The sequence below is a fragment of the Populus nigra genome, chromosome 5, assembly GCF_951802175.1.
Source record: "Populus nigra chromosome 5, ddPopNigr1.1, whole genome shotgun sequence".
Classification (NCBI taxonomy): domain Eukaryota; kingdom Viridiplantae; phylum Streptophyta; class Magnoliopsida; order Malpighiales; family Salicaceae; genus Populus; species Populus nigra.
The window spans coordinates 16,600,118-16,624,716 of NC_084856.1; the positions used below are offsets into that span (position 1 = coordinate 16,600,118).

General features: G+C 33.8%; 4 protein-coding genes across 5 annotated transcripts; 1 reads left to right on the forward strand and 3 right to left on the reverse strand.

The window, feature by feature from the left end:
* Nucleotides 1-430: 430 nt before the first annotated feature.
* LOC133694767 (isovalerate--CoA ligase CCL2-like) lies at nt 431-3,379 on the forward strand. Its single transcript, XM_062116456.1, has 2 exons — nt 431-991; nt 1,719-3,379. The coding sequence occupies exons 1-2, from the start codon at nt 647-649 to the stop codon at nt 3,180-3,182; spliced, it is 1,809 nt and encodes a 602-aa protein (XP_061972440.1). The 5' UTR covers nt 431-646; the 3' UTR covers nt 3,183-3,379.
* Nucleotides 3,380-5,283: 1,904 nt separating this feature from the next.
* Nucleotides 5,284-8,752, reverse strand: LOC133693488 (protein STRICTOSIDINE SYNTHASE-LIKE 5-like). Its single transcript, XM_062114707.1, has 4 exons — nt 7,972-8,752; nt 6,271-6,578; nt 5,901-6,033; nt 5,284-5,777 (listed from the first exon to the last, which is right to left on the reverse strand). Exons 1-4 carry the CDS (start codon nt 8,419-8,421, stop codon nt 5,499-5,501), a joined length of 1,170 nt encoding a protein of 389 aa, XP_061970691.1. The 5' UTR covers nt 8,422-8,752; the 3' UTR covers nt 5,284-5,498.
* A 1,431-nt stretch (nt 8,753-10,183) lies between these two features.
* Nucleotides 10,184-10,931, reverse strand: LOC133695289 (protein STRICTOSIDINE SYNTHASE-LIKE 4-like). Its single transcript, XM_062117208.1, has one exon. It carries the CDS (start codon nt 10,715-10,717, stop codon nt 10,184-10,186), a length of 534 nt encoding a protein of 177 aa, XP_061973192.1. The 5' UTR covers nt 10,718-10,931.
* A 151-nt stretch (nt 10,932-11,082) lies between these two features.
* LOC133695288 (protein PIN-LIKES 7) lies at nt 11,083-16,573 on the reverse strand. 2 transcript variants are annotated; one of them, XM_062117205.1, is made up of 11 exons: nt 16,103-16,573; nt 13,283-13,573; nt 13,120-13,199; nt 12,854-12,978; nt 12,638-12,759; nt 12,325-12,540; nt 12,114-12,227; nt 11,896-11,996; nt 11,757-11,809; nt 11,464-11,649; nt 11,083-11,376 (listed from the first exon to the last, which is right to left on the reverse strand). In XM_062117205.1, exons 2-11 carry the CDS (start codon nt 13,415-13,417, stop codon nt 11,252-11,254), a joined length of 1,257 nt encoding a protein of 418 aa, XP_061973189.1. In that variant the 5' UTR covers nt 13,418-13,573; nt 16,103-16,573; the 3' UTR covers nt 11,083-11,251. The 2 variants fall into 2 exon arrangements, with proteins under 2 accessions (XP_061973189.1, XP_061973191.1); XM_062117207.1 differs by lacking the exon at nt 16,103-16,573 and adding an exon at nt 13,800-14,030.
* Between the last annotated feature and the right edge of the window lie 8,026 nt (nt 16,574-24,599).

Genomic DNA, 24,599 nt, shown 5'->3' on the forward strand with positions numbered 1-24,599 from the left:
TAAATAAAAGAAAGAAAAAAAGTCAAGCCCAATGGCTAGACAAGTGGCACCAAATCAGTCGTACAATCAATTTCCACATGCGTGCCCTACGGTTCACGGATCTACACAACAGCTTACTTAAAAAAATCATTCTCGCGATAGATAAGCATGTATATCTTCTTATGATGGGCTCCACCACTATTAATCATTCTTTCCGACCTTCACTTCTTTGTAAAAAAGCTTAAAGATTTACATCGCTTTCTTCATTACTTTCACGCATACAGGTAATTACTTTTTTTTCACAATTACAATCAAGCAGATACCTGGTTCCAGTGTTCTTGGCAATTTTTTTTATTTTATTTTTATAAAAATACTGTCCTTTTGCTCTCTTTGTATAGGTCGCCCTAGAAGATTTATTAATGCGGTCCATTTGTCACTTTCTTTCATCTCATCGTTAATTCTTGACAAAATGTCGTAAAACACTTATCCAAGACATCTCAAGCCACATGTTAAGAACCAATAGTAAAGTGGATGGATGCTATGAACATTCTTGTATATTATTTGAGGTTTATCCCAACAAAACATGATAGCACTCCTGAGGAAACTAAATTCTAGATGGACCTTTGAACAAATGCTTTAGTACCTTCAGTTTCTTGAAAACTCCAAAATGAATCTCTTCTTCAAGAACCATAAACACTTAACTCGCTTGACATCCACTTTCAACAGATTCGTCAGTTCAAATTTAAGTAAACAACCTCGTGCACTGTTCTCAAGCTTTGCCAGTGATCTTCTTGAACCAGACTCATGGAAATCAATGGAGGGTCTTGTACGTTGCAAGGCAAATTATGCCCCTTTGTCTCCTATAAGCTTCTTGGAGCGATCAGCTACAGTTTATAGGGACAGAACTTCAGTTGTTTATGGTTCTTTGAAGTTTAAATGGGCTGAAACTCATCAACGTTGCCTCAAACTTGCCTCTGCTTTATCCCAGTTGGGAATTTCTCGTGGTGATGTGGTAAGTCTGTTCTTCTGTTTATTATTTTTTTATTTTTTTTCCAGCAGTGGGGTTTGTCCGCTGCTTTCCACAGGCTGCTCCAGGTCACACCAATACTTTGATTCTGACAAGGATTCACCTTCTGGTTTTTTCTCCCTTTTCTTTTGTATATAATTACCCTGCTATTGAGAGTAAATTTGATCTCGTGGGTTACAATGGTATGAGACTTTCTTGATCATTGCATGGTTACATAGATTTCTAGGCAGTAAGAGTTTTTAGGTTTGTTATTGAAATGTTAGTCGGTTCTGTTTGATATGGTTTCACTGTTTTACTTGGCATGGTTCAATAGCTCTTGTCGGAAATAATTCGAAAATAGCATCAAGCATGGTGCATTTGATTGAGTTAGATAAAGGCTTACTGAATGCTACAGTCACCAAGCGTTATTATAGAACATAGACAACGAGGACATGGTATTTTAATTTAATAGGAGATGACAGTCTCATTAGATGAGATTACAGTGGGCTTCCCAAAAATTTATTCATCACTAATCAGCAAAATGGAGTAAAAGGAGATATTACTTTCAATCTTGTCAGCTTGAGATGTTCTGTTTTGCGTTGTAGTTCTATCATACTTTTGGGAGTGAATTTGTTTATTTTGAAGGTATTAGTGGTTGAATCATTAATCATATATGCTTACCTTATCAAGTCACAACTGTTTTCATGTCTTGAGACTGTATAAATTTAATCAGGTTGCTGCTCTGGCCCCTAATGTTCCAGCAATGTATGAGCTGCACTTTGCAGTTCCAATGGCTGGAGCAGTTTTTTGTACTCTTAATACTCGCCATGACTCGAATATGGTGTCTATCCTACTGAAACATTCGGAGGCAAAGATTATTTTCGTGGACCACCAGTTACTTGATATTGCCAGAGGAGCGCTTGATCTTCTAGAAAAGACAGGGACAAAACCACCTATGGTGGTCTTGATTTCTGAATCTGATGTTTCTTCTCCCACTGGCTTCAGTTCAAGTAGTTACGAGTATGAAAGCCTCTTGGCAAATGGACACAGTGGATTTGAGATCAGGCAACCGGAAAGCGAATGGGATCCTATCAGTGTAAATTATACTTCTGGCACAACGTCAAGGCCCAAAGGAGTTGTTTATAGTCACAGGGGAGCATATCTCAACACCCTTGCGACGCTTTTCCTCCATGGCATTGGTACAACGCCTGTTTACCTTTGGACTGTGCCCATGTTTCATTGCAATGGATGGTGCCTCACTTGGGGTATGGCAGCACAGGGTGGTGCTAACGTATGCCTGAGAAAAGTCTCCCCAAAAGACATATTTGACAGCATTGATCAGCACAAGGTAACACACATGGCAGGAGCACCGACTGTCTTGAGCATGATTGTGAATTCAGCAATTAGTGACAAAAAACCCCTTCCTCACAAAGTGGAAATTATGACAGGAGGTGCACCACCACCCCCTCAAATCTTTTTCAAGATGGAAAAGTTAGGTTTTGGTGTATCTCATTTGTATGGCCTTACAGAAACTTATGGTCCAGGGACTTATTGCTCATGGAAACCTGAATGGGATTCACTTCCTCTCAACGAGAGATCAAAGATGAAAGCTCGACAAGGGGTACAACATCTTGGATTGGAAGATGTTGACGTAAAGGATACTGTCACCATGGAAAGTGTACCAGCAGATGGTAAAACGATTGGAGAGATTATGTTCAGAGGAAACACTGTGATGAGTGGCTACCTAAAAGACTCGAAAGCAACTGAGGATGCTTTCAGAGGCGGCTGGTTTAGAAGTGGGGATCTTGCCGTGAAACATTCTGATGGATATATTGAAGTGAAGGACCGAGCAAAGGATATTGTAATTACTGGTGGAGAGAATGTATGCACACTTGAAGTAGAAACAGTTCTGTATAATCATCCAGCAATTCTCGAGGTCGCAGTTGTTGGGCGGCCAGATGACCTCTGGGGACAAACCCCTTGTGCATTTGTGAAGTTAAGAGAGGGATTTGACGTTGATGCTCAAGATATAATTAAGTTTTGCCAGGATCGTTTGCCACATTATATGGCTCCCAAAACTGTCATTTTTGAGGATTTGCCGAGAAACTCTACTGGAAAAGTGCAGAAGTTTATTCTGAGGGAGAAGGCAAGGGCATTGGGTAGCCTCTTTAGGTCAGAGACACAAACCACCTGCTGATATTAGAAGTTCAGTCAAAAACAGCAAACTGTAAAGCAATTTCGTACACAATGTTTGCAAAATTATTTCAATCGATAAATACAGCGATGATTATTTTTATCAAACAACTAAAGAGAACTTTCTAGCATTTGGATTGATCTTGAAGACCCATGTACTCAAAACTGGTTGAATGTGTGATTTTACAGGGGTTTTGCTCATGTTGTGGCTCATGCAGGATGCTTTCCCATTTCGACATGGACGATGTATGGATAGACGATAGAACCACGGTATATATGAATTCAATCTTCACCCGTAATTGAAGCCAGATAAAAACTAGTATCTTGAAATTTACTCAAATAAATTCATAGAAGTTTATTTCATTATTCTTTAATAATAACTCATTACAATTCTTTTAGAGTACTTATGTATTAGTAAAAATTTCTAAACAAAGTTGAAAAAACAATAAAAAAATTATGATCTAACTAGTAAAAGAAATCCTAAATCAACTAAAAAAATAAAATAAAAATCCCAAATTTTAAAATTTATTTAAATAAATTCATAAAAGTTTATTTCATTAATCTTTAATGATAACTCCCTGTTACAACTCTTCTAGGCTAAAATTTCTAAATAAAAGTGAAAAAATAATAATAAAAAATCATAATCTAACTAGTAATATATATATATATATATATATATATATATATATATATATATATATATATATTCTAAATCAACTAAGAAATTAAAAAAAAATCCCAAACAGTAACATCTAGCCTAATTTGAAAGCCTTTTCGAGCTCTGATAATAACAAAATCTTAATCCTATAAAAAATAAGGTTTTCATAATTCATTGTCAAAATTTCAAACTTCCAACGAAAAGAAGCACTTTATAACATTTGCTTAACCTTTTTTCTCGTATAACTTCTATCCCTCAAATTTTACATGGTTCAAGGTCGAGTTCTAATTATAATTATAATTTATTAGCACTATGTGTTGTTTGCTAATAATATTTTTACAGCTACCATTATTAATAATCAAATCAAACAAGGTGTTTTTTTTAATTGTTCATTGGATATTAAATTTTAAATAGAACACCATAAATTATACCTCATCAATAGCTATAATTAAGGCTGTATATACTCTCGTGTATAAAAGAAAACACTTAACTCGCCATGTATAGCTTTCTAAAATAACTCTGGTATAGCTATAAATGAAGTCTAATAATGTATTCAAATATTGGTTGATGGATGGATCAAAGGTCACTCGCCAGATTTTCTCTTCTTTAATAATCTTTGGTTGAAAGCTCCATTAATTATCACCTCAATGTTGTTGACAATGTAATAAGAATCAATAAAAAGTAAAAGGTGGGCATGAATGGAACTCTGCAGCAAGGAAACAAACACAGTAACAACAATTTGTTTCCACTTCCCAGCATTGCTTAGACATGACATCCGGAGACATTGCCGTGCAGCAATGTCGCGAGCAACAATCAAGAAAAGAAGAAGGATGACACTGTGTTTCAATTGGTTTGGAAATCAACATTTATAAGAGAACAACGAACAACCAAAATATCAAAGCTGGACAGCAAATTATAAATCAAATTTCGGTAGTGAAAGAGATGTATGAGAACATGGCAAACATTGAAAGTTGAAATCGGAAAGAGCTATGATTGAAGAGAATACAATACGTAATTCAACATAATCAAACATGGAAATCAATGTACATTCCATTCCTAATATAACGAAGCATATAAATCTATACCGAACGACATTACACCTTTATAAAGTCTTCATCTTCAACAGATTGCAATATCTTCCCCAAGAACAGCATGCTTTTTATCTATAAAATGAATAACTCTATTTGAACTTTAAATTGAACAATAAGACAAACACTAACTTTATTTTTGGAGTAAACGATGACATATTAAAGGTGGGTAATTTTCCCTGGTTACCTACACGATCTGGGTTGATGATATGTAGCTCAGGGCCACCAAGTTTATAATTTTGATGTCCGATCTGGGAAGAATAATCTCACTTCTAGACTCTCAGAAAACTTTGATAAAAAAAAAAATACAATGATAAGATTTTGAGCATTGACAGCAGCCGAAAATACCATTGGGAGTGTTGCCACAATTAGAAAATAGTTATTTAACATTCATTTTCTGTCCCTGAATAATTTCTATAGTTGAAAAAGAAACAAATCTTGTCCTCTGACCATTTCATAGCCACCAATACCATAAATAGCCAAGAAAGAAGAGGATACATTATTAGAATAATATGACAAAAATAATTACAGGGTGTGGGATAGTGCAAAGAACATCACTTCATAGGGGTGTTGCTTATACTGTGGCTCGTGCAGGATGCTTTGTGACATCAAGACGGACAATGTAGGGACTGACAACGGAACCGCAGTATATATGGTTTCCAATCCTGATCCCACTTGAAATCAATGCCAAACCCGGATCATAGTAATGCTCCGTTGGTTTTCCTTCCAAATCTACGATGAAAACACCACTATTCTTCACCACATTAATTTCCCCTATGTACTTCGTATAGATTCCCATAAGCTTCCGAAGAAAAGGATGTTTGAGTGCTAGGTCCAGTGCAACTGTGATTCCCTGTTGTATTTTTGCAGCAACATTAATGGTGTTATAAACAACAGTCATACTATAGAGGTCTCTAAGTGAAGGGAAAAAGAAGATTAATGCAAGTGAAGAATAGCAGTAACGCAATTAAATTACCGAGGTAAATGCAATATAGTAATGGCCATGCCCATCATGATGGATGTTATCAGGCAAGCCCGGCAAATTGTCAATGAATGTCTCTAGGCTCCCTTTTTTCTTTCCTTGTATGTAATATCTTCTACACCTTATCCTGCAATAACCAGTTCAAAAAGGTGAATTGCAATAATTTAATGATAATTCATAGATAGTTGGTGGTGTTGGATAACTTATAAAATTTATTATCTCAACGTTTTGTTAGCGTATAGCCTTATCCCTTTATGAAAGCCGAACGAATGAAAGAAATATTTTGAACAAAAGAAGCTAATTTCTCGAAAACTAGTATGCGTGTTTGCAAGAACGTAAATAAGATTACTCGATCGGAACATACATGAATGTTTCACAGAAGACCACATATTGTTGATCTGGTGAGACCGCGACTCCATTAGCAAAGTAGAGGTCACGGGCCAAAACCTTGGTCTCTTTGGTAACTGGATCATAGCTCATTGCTCGACCATATGGCTTACCCTCCAAAAAATCCCAGAAGAACTCGAGCACATTGTATTTATATGAAGCATCTGTAAAATAGATGGTACCATCTTCTGCTATATCTACAGCATCTGTGAGTTTAAATTTCACACCCTCGGCCTCATCAGCTAGTAGCTCCACCTTACCCTCTCCACTTATCTTTAGCAGTCCCTGTTAGACACAACATTGTAAATAACAAGCCCGTGCGGTAATTGGCGTAATACCAGTGCTACACACAAGACATTACTAAACTTGTATTAAATACATGAGAAAAAATACATTGAAAAATGATCATATATTCAGAGTTGATTTCAAGACAATTAAACTTATAGACATATATAAGACTAAATATAAAATAAATAAAGCTAATTTTCCAAAAACTATAATGATTTTGAAAAAAAGGTCGCATTCGCTCTACTTCTCTGAGGGAAAAGTGATTTCATTCAGAATATATTATAATAAACAAAATGTGATATTTGTTTTTCTTTTTAATTTCCTCTAATTACCTAAAATGAAATCAATTTCATGCCTGATTAACGAGCCTGATCTCTTTGCCCATAAGATCCTTCAGACAGACACATAATATTACAAAATGTGATTTTTTTAAAAAAACAATGAAAGATACCAACTAACTATAGCAACTAGCCAGTTATCCGGGGCTCTGTTGTGAAATGAAGCAATTTTTTTAATGACAAAAAAAATGTGCAAGCATCTTTAGTGATGGCAACAAAATTAAAAAAAAAAAAAAACAATGAATTTGGGTTAATTAAATTTAATATGTGATTTTAATTTTGAGATTATAACCCGTATTAATATGGGTTAATTATAAAATTCACGAATCAAGTAATAAAGATAACCATAAAGCAAGAAAGTGCTAATTTAGTTGGCTAGTTGTCACATTCTTTACCCTTGTAAGCTTTTTTTCTATTTGAGTCTTTGTTCTCTTTGTTTAAGATGAAATGCGAGATTAAATTCATATGAGCTATTAGAGAATTACATATTAAGTTGAAAAAAAATTGACTAGACCGGGTGAAATGAAATTCAAGACTCAATTCAAGAATTAATATTGATTAAAAAAGAAAAAGAAAAAGAAAAAGGGTTGGCGCGTGGAATAAACATACCACCATGTGAACCGGACCACCATGGTCTAGTGGTACAGCCTCCCATCTCCAAAAAAGGTAATTCTTTCCACTATTAGATTCATCTCCAAAAACAGAGCATGGCTGAGAAGGAGTATGTCGCTTTAGCGACTGTTTTTATTCTCTTTCTTTTCTCATACTATTTTTTCTTCTCTTTCCTTTCTCATATTCTATCTACTTGGAAAGAGAAGGATCTCTGTTTTTTTATTTTCAATTCTAGTCCCTTAAGTTTTAATTCGTTAGAAAACGAGAAATTCTAACTATTTTGCATAAAATCTAGAGTCAACTGAAAGCTGGAATTTCTTGTGTCTCCAAAGAATCTTATATCAAGGAGATCAAACAAGAACACCAAACCCAAATTTCAATCCAACCAATTGCTAAAGGAAAAAAATTGAAAAAACAAAAGAATAATTAACGTCACCAACCTTGAAAGCATCGGCTACAATAACTTCATTATCGTGTCCAAGGGCGAGTCCGAGAGGCCTACCTCCAGTGTTAACCCAGCTCTCCACGATAGTGTCAGCAACTGAGTCATTAATCGTGACTCGTTTAACCCACCCATCAGCACAAGAAGTGTAGATAACACCCGAACTGCTATCATATGCAATATCTTCTGGTCCAATCAACTGCTTGAAACCCACAAGCTCTGATCCTTGAAGCATGTGATCATTCTTCTTCAAAGCCTTCAATGGCGGCTGAGTCAGCTCGTGGATCGGCAAGTGAGCTGGTTCGAGCGAGTCAAGTTGGCAAACGAGTGTAGCTACCAAGACAGGAGATAGAACCGTTAAAAGAACAGTAAAGAAAGGCCATGAGGGCTTTCTTGATTTGGGTTTCGGAGAAGATGGTGAGCTTGCAGGTCTAGACTTCGTTGCCATAGGGGGTTGGATAATGTTATCTAGATACTGCAGCAAGCATTTATATTATTGTCTGAAATCGCTGATATTTTAATATTTGATGTCATAAATCTAAAACAATATAAAGACTATTAAGTTCAAAAAAACACATGAAATAAACTCTCTCTCTGTTTTTTTTTATACCAAAACCACATTATTTCATGAGTTTTTCTCCTAAAAGATCAAAACTTGAGTTGATTCTGTCAACTCAACCCCAAGTTTATCCGAGTCAAACTCTTATGTGGGCTCTTCTAACCACAACAAAAACAATGAAAAGGAGCCACGCATCTGCCTTCTTTCCAGAACTGACAGGAACGTTGATGAGATTTGCGATTAAAAAAGAAAAACATCTCTTCGCAGAACTCGATTCATCAATAAGAAATTATATACATTCAATTCTAATTTATACTTCCAACAAGTGCATGAGAGCGGGAGATGACTTTCGAGGAAGATGCCTAGTCATCGACCACAAAGTCATCTTATGCAAAAATAATCAATTATATGCATGGGGAAGATGACGTAGACGTCATTTATATGATTTTATTGTCAAGTTATTTTTTTTATTCAACCTTTTATTTTTTTCCTCCAATTTAATTTCTTAATATTTTATTAATCTATTTATTCTAAATTTTTTATATGAAATTATAGTAATTTCAAATAAATTTTTTATATTTAATTGATACTTGATTAATTTTTTCAAGTGTTTATTTTTAATAAATATTTAGAGGGTCATAAACTTGTATTCAATTTATCTTTACGGATTTTATTTTTATTAAATAAAAAATATTTTAAGAAATAAAATAAAAATAATTATAGTACCAAAAAAAAACATTGTAAATCTTAGCTTCATATACTTTTATATTATTTTTCACATTTGACACTCCATAATAAACAAAATGTGATATTTTTTTTCTTCTTTCCTCGAATTACCTAAAATGAAATCAATTTCATGCCTAACGAGCCTAATCTCTGTGCCCGTGAGAAAGTTTAGACAAACACATAATACTACAAATGATACGTCTGAGAAGATTAAAGATCAATATAACATATTTTTAACCACTTTTTTCTTTAATTTCATGTTAGAAATTTTTTTAAAAATAGTTATAAAAGATATTAACGTCCATTTTTCTCTAACTTATTTCTTGAAAACTTAAATTAATAAAACTAATTAAAAAAATTCGGTTAAGATTCATTTATGCTGATTTTTTTAAATTAATGAAGGATAATAAATATCATAGAAGTACTCTTTTGTTCTTCATCGAAACAAGACATCGTGTATTGCGTGATATTTTCTAGGATGGTGGCAAGCACAGCATTCATGTGTACTATAGTGCCACGTTTGGTAACTGGATGAAGTTCACCCGTAGTTATATATAATATTATTTAATTAAGAAAAAATAATAATTTATAGTAGTAGGACCATTAAAAATAAAGATGGTGCCACAGATTTTATAAAAGCAGCATTTTATTGCTTTTGGTGGAGAAAAAAACCACAACAGTAGAACATGGTTTAACTCATTAGTGAATATTGGAGTTATGCTTTATTATCGAACTATTCATTAAAGTTTTTTTTTATTTTATTTTGAAAAATTAGTGTAAGTGAATTAATCACAAAAAGAAAGAATAAAAGGGCGAAAAAATTAAGTCAAAGGAAAAAAAAAGCCGAACAGTAATTCCAAAGTAAATTAAACATTTAAAACGGTAGGCGTATTAGTTTATTTCTTGTAATGGAACATTAAGTTGATTAATTAACGTTACCAACCTTGTAAGCATCGCCTACAATAACTTCATTATCGTGTCCAAGGGCGAGAACGAGAGGCCTAACTCCAGTGTTAACCCAGCTCTCCACGATAGTGTCAGCAACTAAGTCATTAATCGTGACTCGTTTAACCCACCCATCAGCACAGGTAGTGTAAATAACACCAGAATTGCTATCATATGCAATATCTTCTGGTCCAATCAACTGCTTGAAGCCCACAAGCTCTGATCCTTGAAGCATGTGATCATTCTTCTTCAAAGCCTTCAATGGTGGCCGAGTCAGCTCGTGGATCGGCAAGTTAGCTGGTTCGAACGAGGCACGTTGGCAAACGAGTGTAGCTACCAAGACAGGAGATAGAATTGTTAAAATAACAGTAAAGAAAGGCCACGAGGTCTTTCTCGATGTGGGTTTCGGAGAAGATGGTGAGCTTGCAGGTCTAGACTTCGTTGCCATAGGGGGGTCAGTGGCCATGACATGGAGAGTGAAGCTGTAATTATATCTAAATACTGCCGCAAGCATTTAAATTATGAAACAAGTTGTTTCAAATCAAGGACATTTTAATATTTGATGTCATAAAACAGTTAATCACTACTTGGCTGTAAGTAAAAAATTGAAATCCTTTGGAGATCGGTTTTTTCCTCCCTTTTTTTTTTAACATGCACTAAAACCACATTTAATATACACACATACTAATGCCAATTGAGGTACATCGGACTGTAAAAATTTGATTTCCTATAAATACAGGTATCCCGGAATTATTTCTTGTACATGAAGATGCAACGCCCAGAATAGCAACATCCTGGGCCTGTTCTGTTTTTTTTTATGACTCTGTTCGTGTTTACAAGAACTTGAAACATGCAACAACGACACATAAATAAACTATATAGCAAAAGCTTCGATAAAGCAATCCAATAATCAAGAAATATTTGTTTTGAACAGGTACAAAAATATCCCACTTGCTCGGTGGTGTATAGCTATATATGGCCATTTTAATCTATGATGAATCTCACACTATTTGACTTGTAGTGGTTGCATCCTACTTTGAAGGTTTACTCAGGACAACATCCACATGAAAATTGTAGACCAGGCAGTGAGTGCCAAGGCTGCAACTAAGTATGTCCACAAGAAGAGGACTGAGCACTCTTCTTGTCCCACATTAAACAACTGTGTCATGGTACCTGCACATATGAAGATTATTAGCAATTTTAGCAGCCAAAGTTAGCATCTCCAGATTATATAAAATGCGGTTGAATATCATTGATTACCAATATTCATGGCAGGTGGAAGGGTATACTGAATCATCAGAACATAGTGAAAGAGAGGGTCTGATGGGAGAAAACCAAGATGACCAGCTGCTTTAACAACCCACATACCAATTGCAGGAAGTATAATGTATCGGACACAAATCACCCCAACAACGATCCATGATTTGATTTTGGATGCGCGCAAGCCTTTTTATGTAGAATATACATTATAGAAGCTTGTCAGAACGTGTTGCCATTTATGTTGGTTTGGAAATTTCGAACGAGTACTTGAATTTTTTTTAATTTTTATTTACCTTCGGTTAGGTTGCCTCCCAATATGAGAGTTATACAAGGAATGGTTCCATCTCTGCAACAGAGTGTTTTCACTTTTAGATACCTGAAATTGTTGAATTTAAACGGAACAATTGTAAGTCGAAAGATAGAAATTCATACCCAAGTAATTTGATGGAGTCTTGGATCACTCTTAGAGGGGCTTCTGAACCAATTATCAGGTTTCTCAAAAATGTAGTTGCTCCAAAGATGAATCCCAAAATCTGATGGAAGATGGACAAAATTAAGCTTGTAAACTATCCGGTATTTTGATGACCAAAGAGAAAGGTGTTTAGCTCTTCTCAATAAAAAAAAGTAGGTGAAATGTCGAGGAAACTCACTGCAGCTAGAGTTGGGGGTGCCAAGAGCTCCTCTAAAATCTGATGAAGAAATCCTATTAATTTAGTCCAGGATGATACATTCCCTTTTCCATGTTCTGATTCCTGGGAAACAATCTGAAACCAGAGAGATTCAGAAGTCCAAATATCAGGCCTGTAGATATTAGTGTGCATATAGGAATATAAGAGGACAGACTACTGTAAAAGTACTAACAGCATGGCTTTCTGTATCTTCAGCAGACTTGGATGACGCAACAACTATTGCAACATTTTCTTGATCTTGTCCTATTAGCAGGTGAGTTTCCTGGCTAGCGTCTAAATCATTGTTGGGTGCTTTTGAGACCTCTACTACTGCTTGAAGTGCTTTTAATTTTGCAGCCGACGTTCGTATTAGATGGAATGTATAAGTCCAGATGAAGAAACCTCCTAGCTGCATTGGCAAACCAAAACAAAATGAGATTTTACAGAAAACATGATTTCCCAATGCTTGGCCTCATGGCATTGTTGAGTTTCAACTCGAAGATTACCGCCATAGAGAAAGAAGCGTATGAGAGTCCAACGGAGGTGCAGATGCTACTGTCACCAAATGGACTTCCGTCCTCAGTACAGATTGCAGGGACAATTATGAGCAGAAGATTTCCCAAGTTTCCTATTTTAACAAGCACCAAAAGTACACAACAATCAGGGTTTCAACAGTCTACGCGCATGAATGCAACAAGTTAAATAGTCCAACCACAACTAACCTGATGAACATGTAGCAATAACAAGGCCCTCTAGGTAAGGCTTTGGTCTCAGTATTTTAACAAGTATCCATCCAAGAATGCCTCCAATTAAGAATGTGAATCCAATGTTAACAGGCATAAACCACCTGAGGAAATGATCAACCAAAGCAGAGCATGAATCAATTTTCCAGCTAAAAGAATTGCCTCAAATTGGTTCCAAAAGGTGCAGGATTGCACCTGTTGGCAGCATGTCAAAAAGTGAAGAGCTTAAATTTCTGTTAGCCTACCATGAGATAATGTCTTCGAGAGTAACAGTTTTAGCCAGGCTAGCAAACATGAGAGAGGGTGTAAACACCATGAACACGAGCTACATTGGGAAAAAGAAGTTTCGTTGTTGTAGAGGGAACAAAGAGCAACCTTAATAAAAACAATGAAATTCTTGATTCTTACCTTATTTAAGGATTTTCTAGCATCCTTAGGGAGAAGATTCAAATACTCAGTTGCCATCAAAGCTCCCATGAAGCTGATAAGTAGGACTTGTATGATTGGCAAAGATGCCACCTCAAAAAGTGTCCAGAAACCCATCTTCTCTTTTCAACTTCGTTTCAAAAACTTCGCTGGAAAAGGATCAAAGATATGTAAAATGATTCCTTCTCTTCTATCTTCTATCTTCTTTCTTCTGTTGCAGGATTGTACTTCTGTGCCTATCTTGCTAGTCTGCCTGCCCTTGTATTTAATATACTAAAGAGAAAAGGAAGGAAAATCATGAGAAGGAACATGAGGAAAAGACAAAAGAGAGAGCCAATTTAAGACTAGCAAAACACATTCAAAATGCAACAACAGAAATTTGTTGTGACACAATTATGAAAAGCTATATATCGAGCTTTCAAAAAAAAAAAAAAAACATGTGCATGTGAATCTAAATTAAAGCCTAGCCAAGGGAGGAAAGAACCAAGAAGGTAACAACCCTTTGTCTTCATTAGAGGGTACAGATATAGCACCACCATGTCACAGGGTCCCTGTAGAAACCAGTTTTCCCTCTCTAATTTTGATGATCAAGGTAATTGGAGTTGAATTTCGCATTTTATGGTGCCTATTCACATTCAAAATGATAGGATTATGAAAAATCTCTCTCTCTCCCCCCTCCCTTTATTTTTTTAACATGAAGCAAAGATAGGTAACATAGAAACAAACTGTAATGGATGAAATAATTATTATACTTCCGAACATTAAAAAAAAAAACTACTCGCCGTCTCCATCATTTGGGGTCCCCTTGCCATAATTATCTGGGGTCACTGGGTGAGATCAACTGACACCACACATAGCAGGGCGTGCGCCCTTTCTAAACACTCAAGATCATTCGGCTAGAAACTTCGGCCATTAGAACAATAAAAAAAGTTAAGAATGCTACCTAATCAGCTTTCTTATATATTTTTTTCCATTTCTTTTGGTTAAACAATCGACTCACGAATATATTAATTCGGCCATTCTAAACTCTTTGTCGAGGCTGGCTGCTTGTGCTCTTTATTCGGCCATTAAAACAATAAAAAAAGCAAAATCACAATCTTAGTGCTGGAAAAAGTGACAAAGCATGTTCCTTGGTGTGAATTATTTTAGTGTGGTTTTTCTTGTTTCCTCAATGAATAATCAATCACCTTATATATTCTTCCTCAAATAACACAATTAATCTCATATTTAACAATCGAGAATTCTCATGTGACAATTGCATCCATCAATACTGTTCAAATAAATAAAAACAATTGTTCGAGATCTAAAATAATACATGTTTATTACAGAAAATAAGGCAACAAAAGAAGAGGAAAATAAGAATCAAGAATGGATAGACAGCAAGTATCTGACGAAGTAAAATACAAATAATAAAAAAATATATATAGAAAGCTCAACACGTTACGCCGGGAATCGTTATGCTCTTACGAATTTTATAATGACCAGCATGATAAAGAAAAAAAGACGCAAGGTTTCCATGGTTATCTACTATGAGATGAAAGCTGAAAGCTTTGACTGGAAAAGGCCAAAATGATGGCAACTTGCAAGACATCGATCTAGCCCTGACTGATTCCTTTTGTTTTTCTTTTATTCTTTGCCCTACGTACCTAGTAGATAAAATGGTTGAAATAACTAAAAATATATATATAATACCATTAATGCACGAGCTGGGTTTAAATGATCTTCTTGAAAAAGATTTATAATTTGTTTGTTTTTGTATTTTAAAAATAAATAAATATCTTTTTTGTTTTTTTACTTTAAATTAATTTTTTTTATGTTTTCTAATTATTTTAATGTGATGGTTTCAAAAATAATTTTTAAAAAATAAATAAATAATATTATTTTGATACATTTTCGAGTAAAAAATCATTTTAAATAGTAATAATTATCACATTCTCAAATACCCTTTAATCCTCGTATAAACATTGCTCATAATTTCATAAATTGTTCAAAGTGATTTCTCAAAAAAAAAAGAAGCTCACATTAACTATTCTCTGATAAGATATGCTCTCAACCATAGTTTTGAAACCCGGGTCGATCCAGGGCTGGAACTGAATGGGGTTTAAGAAAAAAATAGAGAAAATCAAAATCCAGGTTGACCCGATGACCCTGCAAGACTCGATCAAAAATCCGGTTGTAACCCGTTAACTTTTATTTTTTTATACTAAAACATGTCATTTTAATTTTTTTAAAAAATCAGAATTGATCTAGACAACCCAACAACCTGATCAAAACCCAAATCTCGAGCCGGGTCAACCAACATTCCAGATTTAAAGACTCTGCTCTCCACTCTTCGATGAGATAAAGTGCGAAAATGGTATATACTTCATGGAGACGGCAATAAATATATGATACTAAAAGACTAGAAGAGTTAGAGTTGGATTGGTTTAGAATTAAGTAATAGATTATAACTAGGCCTACAAAGACAAGAAAGAGAATAGACCAGAAGTGCTTCCACAACAACACAGATGTAGAAGCGAGAAAGCACCACAATTAACCGAATCTCCACAACATAAATGATATTAGCCAGGAAAGATTAGGGTTCAAGACAACACCGGAAAACACAACCAATTAAAGCTTTTCAATGGTTGTCTGAAACATGAATAAACACCAGTAGCTCCTCCATCATTCACCAGAAAAGTAAACATGAAATCATGTTACTGAGGCCAAAGGGTCACAGCAAGAACAAGACAGAGAAGGAAAGATACATATTGAAGCAGGAATGTCAAATGAAAAGAGAGAGAGAGCGAGGGACAAACTAACCTGCAATCAAGCCTGGGGTGTGAGTAGCGAGTGTAAGAGAAGATTGGCCAGGGAGACTCTGAGTATGAGAGATTGAGACTAAATGAGAGACAAGCAAAACGCACTAAAATTGCCTGTATTACAGGGGAGGTATATGTGTAAGGGAAAGCGTAAATCAAAGTCTATTAAGGGCAGAAAGAAGGAAGAAACTTTGCTCCACATGTGTAATGGCCAGAGAAAATCATCCGCGCTCTCTCTATTTATAGGAAAAACATAATGGGAAAAGGAGCAAAAATCATACACCTCAATAATGAGTGAGTTCATATATGGTGTGGCAATGCCTATTTGATTATTCTAGGTCAACTAAAATAATGAAAGGGGAAGATGGGTGCCATCGAATTCAGACATATCTCATCGTAGCATGACAATTTGAACTCGTATCATCAAGGAGAAGGGAAAGAGTTTTATCCTTGGGCCATCCAAGGATAAAACTTGCTGTGTTATTTTCAGGTCTCGCCTGATATATATATATATATATATATATATATATATATATATATATATATATATATATATATATATATATATATATATATATATATATATATATATATATAATAGTGCTATCCCACGACCCAGCAATAAATTGATTTGTTGAAATTTGCAGTTATGCTAGGAGTTCACAAAGTGCCCAAGCAAGTGTATCCTGATCTGGTCACTACTCGTTATCCTACTTGCCGAGTCATGGACTTTACTAGCTCATTTTAATAAGTTTGTTTTTTTTAAGTAATTTTTTATTTAATTATTTGATAATAAAAATAGATAATTGAAATATTTTATATTATAAAAACCTTTTCATGATATTATCAAGTTTTTTGTTATGTAAAACCTACCGTAATTTTTTAATTATAAAAAACAATGTTTCGATAATTTCAAAGAAGCATATTAAAAAATATATAAAAACAACACGCCACTGGGGGGGTGGGGGGTTTCTTGTAATAGTTTTTTTGAAGGGCATGTGGAGAAAAGACAATGAATAAGAAAAAATTTAAAAAAAAATCTTGAAGGGTTGTATAGAATTAGCACTTGCTAATATTATAAAAAAAATGCAATAATTTCATAAAAAAAGAGAGTAAAAAGTGAACCATATGTAATAGAATAATATCATAAATATATTTTAAAATCATTTAATTTAAATGAATTTAAACCACTTATTCTCTGCTTGTAAGTTATACTGGCCCTGACTAGACAATCCAATCTGGCAAGTTCCTTGTTAGATTGTGCTTTTTCTTACTTGGCGATGTCCTGCATCCGCGGGAATGGCTAACTATTAAGCTTGCGTGTTAATTTTTTTAGCCGTCTTTTAAGATTTTGACTAATTCTAGGGCTCAAGTTTATTTGTGCTATTGAAATTCTTTTTTCTTGATTTCACAGCAAGGTGGTGTTCTTAAAAAAAGAATCTTGTACACGTCAACATTATATTCATATTTACTCCAAAGGATTTTATCAATGACAGAACTAAAAAAACATATAGTACGTATTTAACTTAACCTAGATTAGTTCATTAGCTTCCAAATGATGACGTCCCTCTAAAAGAATGATGCTAGAACTGCATGAGCTGTCTAATTAATAATTTAATTAAGTAGTATTAGACTAATTAACCCCTCACGTCATCGTTTGGTCAATACGATGAGAAGATTTCCCACGTGGGCTTCGGAGCTCCACAATTACCCCTTTCTTGACGAATATATATATATATATATATATATATATATATATATATATATATATATATATATATATATATATATATATATATATATATATATATCATGGCAACTTGCTAGCTATTTGTAATCTTGTGACATGAAGTCATTGATCATGGAAATTAATCTATAAAATGATAGCTAAGGTAGAGAATTCATGCATGTAAACCTTAGATTCATGAATTTCAAGCATTCAAGGATTGCTTCGCCATGCATTTTTGTACTTATGCCTAATATTGATTATGACATTAATTAGCTCTCAAATAACAAATTAAATTCGAATTTGCCTTTCTAACCAAGAGACAATAATTAATGGCTTCTTCAAGATTTGAACACGGGGTTCCAATTTGGAGGTTATTTCAATTTGACGAATTGAGTAATATTCGAAATTTTTTTATTATCTTTATTTATCAAATCGAAAAGATGATCAATGCATGATCTTGATGTGAGAAAATTAGATTGAAAGCAAAGATTTGTCGTCAAGAAAACATAAAATAAGAGAGAGATCTTGCATTCAAATCTTTTTTTTTCCTTGAGATGTTTAAACATTAATTCACTTTATAATACGACAATCTATAATGTATACAAGAACAGAAACATTAATTAATTAGCTTTCGACAGACAAAATCAAGTTTGTCCTTCCAAACAAAGAGTTAAATGTCTGAACTGTCTACACCCATCATGGTCTTGGCTTGGCATAGCAGTCATCCTCCGTTTGTCTTTCTATCGCATAGATCAAATGCGCACATGTTATATTTAAAATAATATTTATTTTACTTGTGCTTCACTGGGGAAAGATTTTTCTATTAAAAAAAATTGAATACGCAAGCTTCAAGAAATTAAAAAAACAAAAATTAAAATTAAAATATCCATAGCAAAGATGATCAGCCTGTTATTTACAGGGAATAAGAGTGAAAAAAAAAAAAAAAAGAGATTATGATCAACAAATCAGCCAACCACTACCGACACATGGCTTACCATAAGAAAAAAGACACGACCATGCATATAACAAAAAACCTATGAGAAAAACGACAAATGCCCATTAATCAAAGTTCAACAAATCTTGGTTGTAAGAGCAAATCAATATTTTTATTCTGCAAATAAAAGGGAAATGTCAGAAGGCCATTGGAAGGAGTTTATTAAAATTTTGCTAGTAATATATTAATTATACCGTGCTAAAAAATGCATGGGCCACTATGCCCTCAATGAATTTCATAATGACCAATTTATTATGCGGAAAAAATTATTTTATTCCTGATCAAAGCTTCCAAAGTTACGAAGTGAAGGGTAAAATAATAATTTTATAATAATAATAATAATACACAGTAATTTATATCTTGTTTCTAGTGCTATTGTAAAATAACCACGGGGTATAGGTTTTAGTTAATAATACGATGTTTCTAAGAACTTCCGTCCAATAACGACAGAGAAAATTAATTATGCCTTGCATGTGAGGCTTCGTCAAGCCCACGTATACTCTTTGATTTCTCTCTGTAAATTTTAGTTATTGCTTGCAGTGCTTTGGTAGCCTCTTGTGTTTTCTAGTAAAGACTTTCAAGATCCCGAGCTCACCATTCATATTTAGATATTTAGGTACATTCATAATTGATTTTTATTACAAATATGAACCAAAATCTAATATTATGAGTTTACAGGCAGTGCTATGCTGTTGTTCAAGTGAAAAGAAATTTGAACGTAATAGTTTTTTAAAAAACATAACCCAAAATATACATTTAAATCGTAGAGAATTATTTGATATTGATATTAAATTATACTTAGCGGATCAATCTTAAAACTCTCAACCTAACTTATTAATTAACACTAATTTTAAATAAAATCATATGAGAGTTATCTTGACGTGACCTAATTAACTTGATAAATTTAAAAATAATTTGGATGATTAATAAAAAGCATAGCTTGATCCTAAAAAAACTTAGATGTTAATTTTTTTAATATTAAAACAATAATATAATGGATACAAACCAAACTCAATCTACCTTTTTTTATAATATTTAAAGAAAAAAACCATATTTATTGAATTAAATCCTCTTGAGGAGGAACGTATTGATACAAAGATTCTCCTTTTCATTATTAGCTGAAAAATAAACAAGATAAACCTTTTTTTTTCTCGGTTTTTTTTTTTGTTTTTGTTTTGTTTTTTTTTTTTTTTGACAATGGACAGCTCTTATCCAGTCATGGTCTTAGGGAAAATTAAAATTAATGAAAAATGTGCAGATCTAGGCTGCAATAATGCACCGATACTGGGTGGGCATTGAATGATATATGAACCTTCCCCAGTTAATTCATCTTTAAAATGGGGTTGTTGATTTCAAAACGACAACCCCAAGCCTATCCACGGACCGGACCCAAGCCACGTTATATTCCATGTGAAATCTGAACTCCCCAATCAAAGCAACGATGGATGGAAGATTCCATCGAGAAAAAGACATAAAAACACGTTTACATTAAATTTGGTTTTTTTTCTCATAAAATTTGGGTAATTAGTTTATTTTTTTCTCTCATTCATTATTTTTTATGACTTTTTTTTTCAAGCTTAAAAACTTAAATATGAACAAAATAAAATTTTAAATAAAAACATAAAAGTTTCAAACTAGAAGATAAGAAATAAAATCGGAAAAATACCATAGGTAATCTTTTATTTCTCTTAAGTTACCATATTTTGTTAATCATGATTTATTCAATTATTATCATTTCACTTATAAAATATAATGTATATAAAAATAGTATCATATAAATAATAATTTAATTGAATAAGTTTTCATAAAAAATTAAAAGAATCATAAACTATTCTATTTAAAATTCAATCTTTTGATACAAGATTTTTTAGATTGTATCTATTCATGATACTGATTTTTCTATACATGTGGACAATAACATATATATTAGGGGTGTTCACGGTTCGGTTCGGTTCGGTTTTTATCAAAAAAAATAACCAAACCGAAATTTTTTTTTTAAAAAAAAAACCGAACCCGAACCGAAATCGGTTCAAACCGACCGGTTTCGGTTCGATTTGGTTTTTTAGAGCAAAAACCGGTTCAAACCGGTTTGGCTCGGTTTTTTCGGTTTGGCTCGGTTTGGCTCGGTTTTGGCTCGGTTTGGCTCGGTTTTTTCGGTTTGGCTCGGTTTTGGCTCGGTTTTTTCGGTTTGGCTCGGTTTTTTTCCAGTTTTTTTCGGTTTCGGTTCGGTTCGGTTTTTCCGGTTCCAGACTTAAAAAACCGAAACCGAACCGAACCGGTCGATTTTTTCAAAATTTTAATCGGTTTTTTTTCACGGTTCGGTTTTTTCGGTTATTTTTTTTCCGGTTTTCTCGGTTTAATCGGTTTTTCGGTTTTTTTGAACACCCCTAATATATATGAATTGTGCTGTATACATGAATAAAACCAATCAGATATTTTTGGTGTCATTATTAAAAAAATATGAATTTATTAATCTTAATGATCATCTCGAGATTTAAAAATTTATCCATTATGAATAAAAAACCAACCATAAATTTGTGTGTTATGATTTATTTAACTATAAAAACCTACTGGTCATGATGAGATCTTAACAAACTTTATATCGCATGGTGGTGAAGGGAACCAAGCCATGAATGCAGCTGCCCTACAGAGAGGCACGATGCGCAAGAAAGTGACCAAATGAGGCCCCAGTCGGGTCACCAATAATGCAGAAAAGGCCCCACCGCAGGCGCAGAGGGGCCTCCTCCCTCCATTAATTATTCATTACGAGTCCAGAAACGACACTCCATCTACTTCATTGACCACACAGTGCAGGCTCGGCTTGCGCACGTGATCAATATTAGCCACGACAATCTGGACCAGCCAAGCATTTATTGCAATAATATTGGGTCCCTGACAGCGACATGTTCACGCAGCTACAAAGTTAGTCGTCGTGGCATACGTACTTGCCCAGTATCTCAGGAACACTAAAAAAGGAAAAAACAATCTTCTCGGGGAATAAATGTTCATTAATTATTTTTCATTGTAGTAATACAATTATAAAATTTCTTTGAAAAAAAACATTATACTATATCTTGGAAGACAAGGTTAATTTTTATCATGATATAACTGTTTTTAATATATTATATAAGGTTAAATTTATTATTTTATTTTGTTCATAGTAAAATTACTACTTCGATCCTATAATAAAAAATAGTGAGCAAAAAAACCGTTAAACTGAGAAAACCTGAAAAAAAATAACTGAAAAAACTGAACCGAAAAAATATCAAATTAATTGATTAAAAAATTGCAAAAAATTCCCGGTTTGGTTCGGTTTCGGTTTTCAAAGTCTGAAACTAATTGAATCGGACCGAACCGAACCGGTTCAACCAGGCCAACATTTAAAAAAAAACAAGTATAAATAGGATGTTTTCTAACCCTAAACCTAAAGTAGCATTCAGTCGCCCCCCTCCCTTTGCTATTTGCATCTCTCCCCTCCCTTTACTCTTTGCATATCTCTTCTTTGATTTTTCTCCCCTCCCTTTACTCTTTGTAAACCTAAAGTTACAGGCTTTATGGGGTTTCATTTGATATCAGTGCTCTTGTAATTTAGTGAAATAAGATCTACATGTTCTTGGTCCAAATGTTGTGGTTTTGTGGTGCTTGACAGTTTTAGTAAGTTTATTTGTTGGCCAAAATCTGCTTACGCTTCTGTTTAATTCTTTCCCTGCGGCGATGTATGGTAATTGCTTTTGAAAATGCTTTTGGTTGAATTTAGTAATCATGCACTCGATCAGATCTTTGGTGACCTCAATAGGATGAGATTTGGGTGCATGCATGATGTGGGCAAGTGGTGGATTTTTTTTCCCTTTCATCCCCCCCTTTCCCCTCTGTTGTGTTTCTTATCTTTTACTGACTTGAGTGGCTAAGGGTTTGGACATATTTGTTCATACGAGTTTCAGCCATCCATTATATACAGATTGTTGAAACTGACATAACATCTTTATTGCGCGTAGCAGAAGCTTTGGAGGCTCTTGTTTTAATTGTGGGCGATCGGGGCACAGAGCATTAGAATGCCCAAACAAGAAAGATTTTTAGTTGCCTTCTTCGACATAAGGATTTTTTGGGATTGTGAACAAGTTGGAGGCGTTGCAACTGGGAATTGCTTTCTATTTGTTTGCAATTGGGAGGTCTTGTAACTTCCCTGGAGAAGGAGTGGATTGAATATGAAATTAGCTTGCTTATGTATGGTGCTTGTAGTTCATTTTTTCCTTCCTTGTCAAATTGTCATTAGCCTCCGGATGATGTTTCATTCAATCTTTGTTCTTCTGTTGATGTATTTATATTATTGCTCTTTTGGGCTATTGTGAAAAATATGGTTAGTAAAAAGCCTAGAAAAAACTCATCGGAATAATTTCAGTTTGAACCGGTTTGGAAGGGAAAAAAATCAAACTGAAAAAAAATCAAACTGAAAAAAATCTGTTTGAACTGATTTTCGGTTCGGTTCGGTTCGGTTTGGTTAAAAAACTTTTTTAAAAAATTTGGTTTGGTTGTTTGTTTTGATCCAAAACCAGACCGAACCGAAAATGTTCAGCCCTAAAAAGTACAATATCTTTTACTCAGGGATGTTTTAGTAATTTTATTTATTTTGAAACAGTGTAATTACCCTGATGCCATCGAAGACAAAAACAATATAACTCTGTCATGAGGGTTTTTCTAGTTATTTTACATTAATTTTATTATAAATTTAGAAGTTGCACGAGGGCATAATAGTAATTCACATATATTAAATATTATTTAAAAACAAAACTTGTCGGTGCGTGCAAACAATGTGTGGACAACCCCGTGCTGTTCAAAAGGCGCATGCGAGGCATTCCAGTCACCAATAACCACCTTCCGATGTGACTTTTGGAAGATCTCAACTCCCCTAACTCGATGATATGACACGTTTTCCAATATTTATAATGGTTTGGTGTCAGCAACCATTTTCTCCCCTCTTCTCTTTGCTCGCCTAGATTTTTGCTCTAGCCCCTTAAAAATCCATGAACAACCCTTTAAAAATTCAAGGAGACTGAGTTTTTTTTTTAGCTTGCTTTTTATAGAAATTTTTATTGGTCTTGAAAATGACCCGGTTATCTCGGGTCTTTTTGTTTATCGTTTTTTGTTGGGTTTTTTTGGTTAATTATTTAAGTTTATATTGTTTTCCTGGTCCTTTTCTTTAATATTTGAAATTATTTTTTTAAAACAATTTATGAGGTTAGAAAAATTTTTTTCATACCCTTTTTTTTTCTTTTTGAATTTAGTTCTCTTTTAATATTGCTATTTATTTTATCTAGGATAAAGTTTTTAAATTATTTTTATTTATTTGTTTTCTCTGTGATTTTCTATTGATTTTGAAAATAACCTGAGTTTTCTTGGATCTCTTTAATTATTGCTTTTTGTTGGATTTAATTTGGCTAATCAATATTAAATTGGTTAGGAATTGAGCTTCTTAATTAAGCATAGGTTTAGAATTTAATAGATTATTTGTTTGAGGTCTTTGTTCAAGTTTAAAAGGTCCGCTTGATTTTCTTGGTTTTCTCTTTCTTTCTTTAAACATGATTTTTTTTTTTGCAGTTTTATCATTAAGCATATATATCATTAATGATTAGGTTTTTTTTTCTTTATTTGTTTTCTATATGATTTTTTTCAACTGCGCATTTTTTGTCGTTTCCCAAATTTGTTTTGGTTTGTTCATATATCAATCTTAATTTAATTTTTCAACATTGTGTTTATTGGGAATTGAGTTTCATGGTT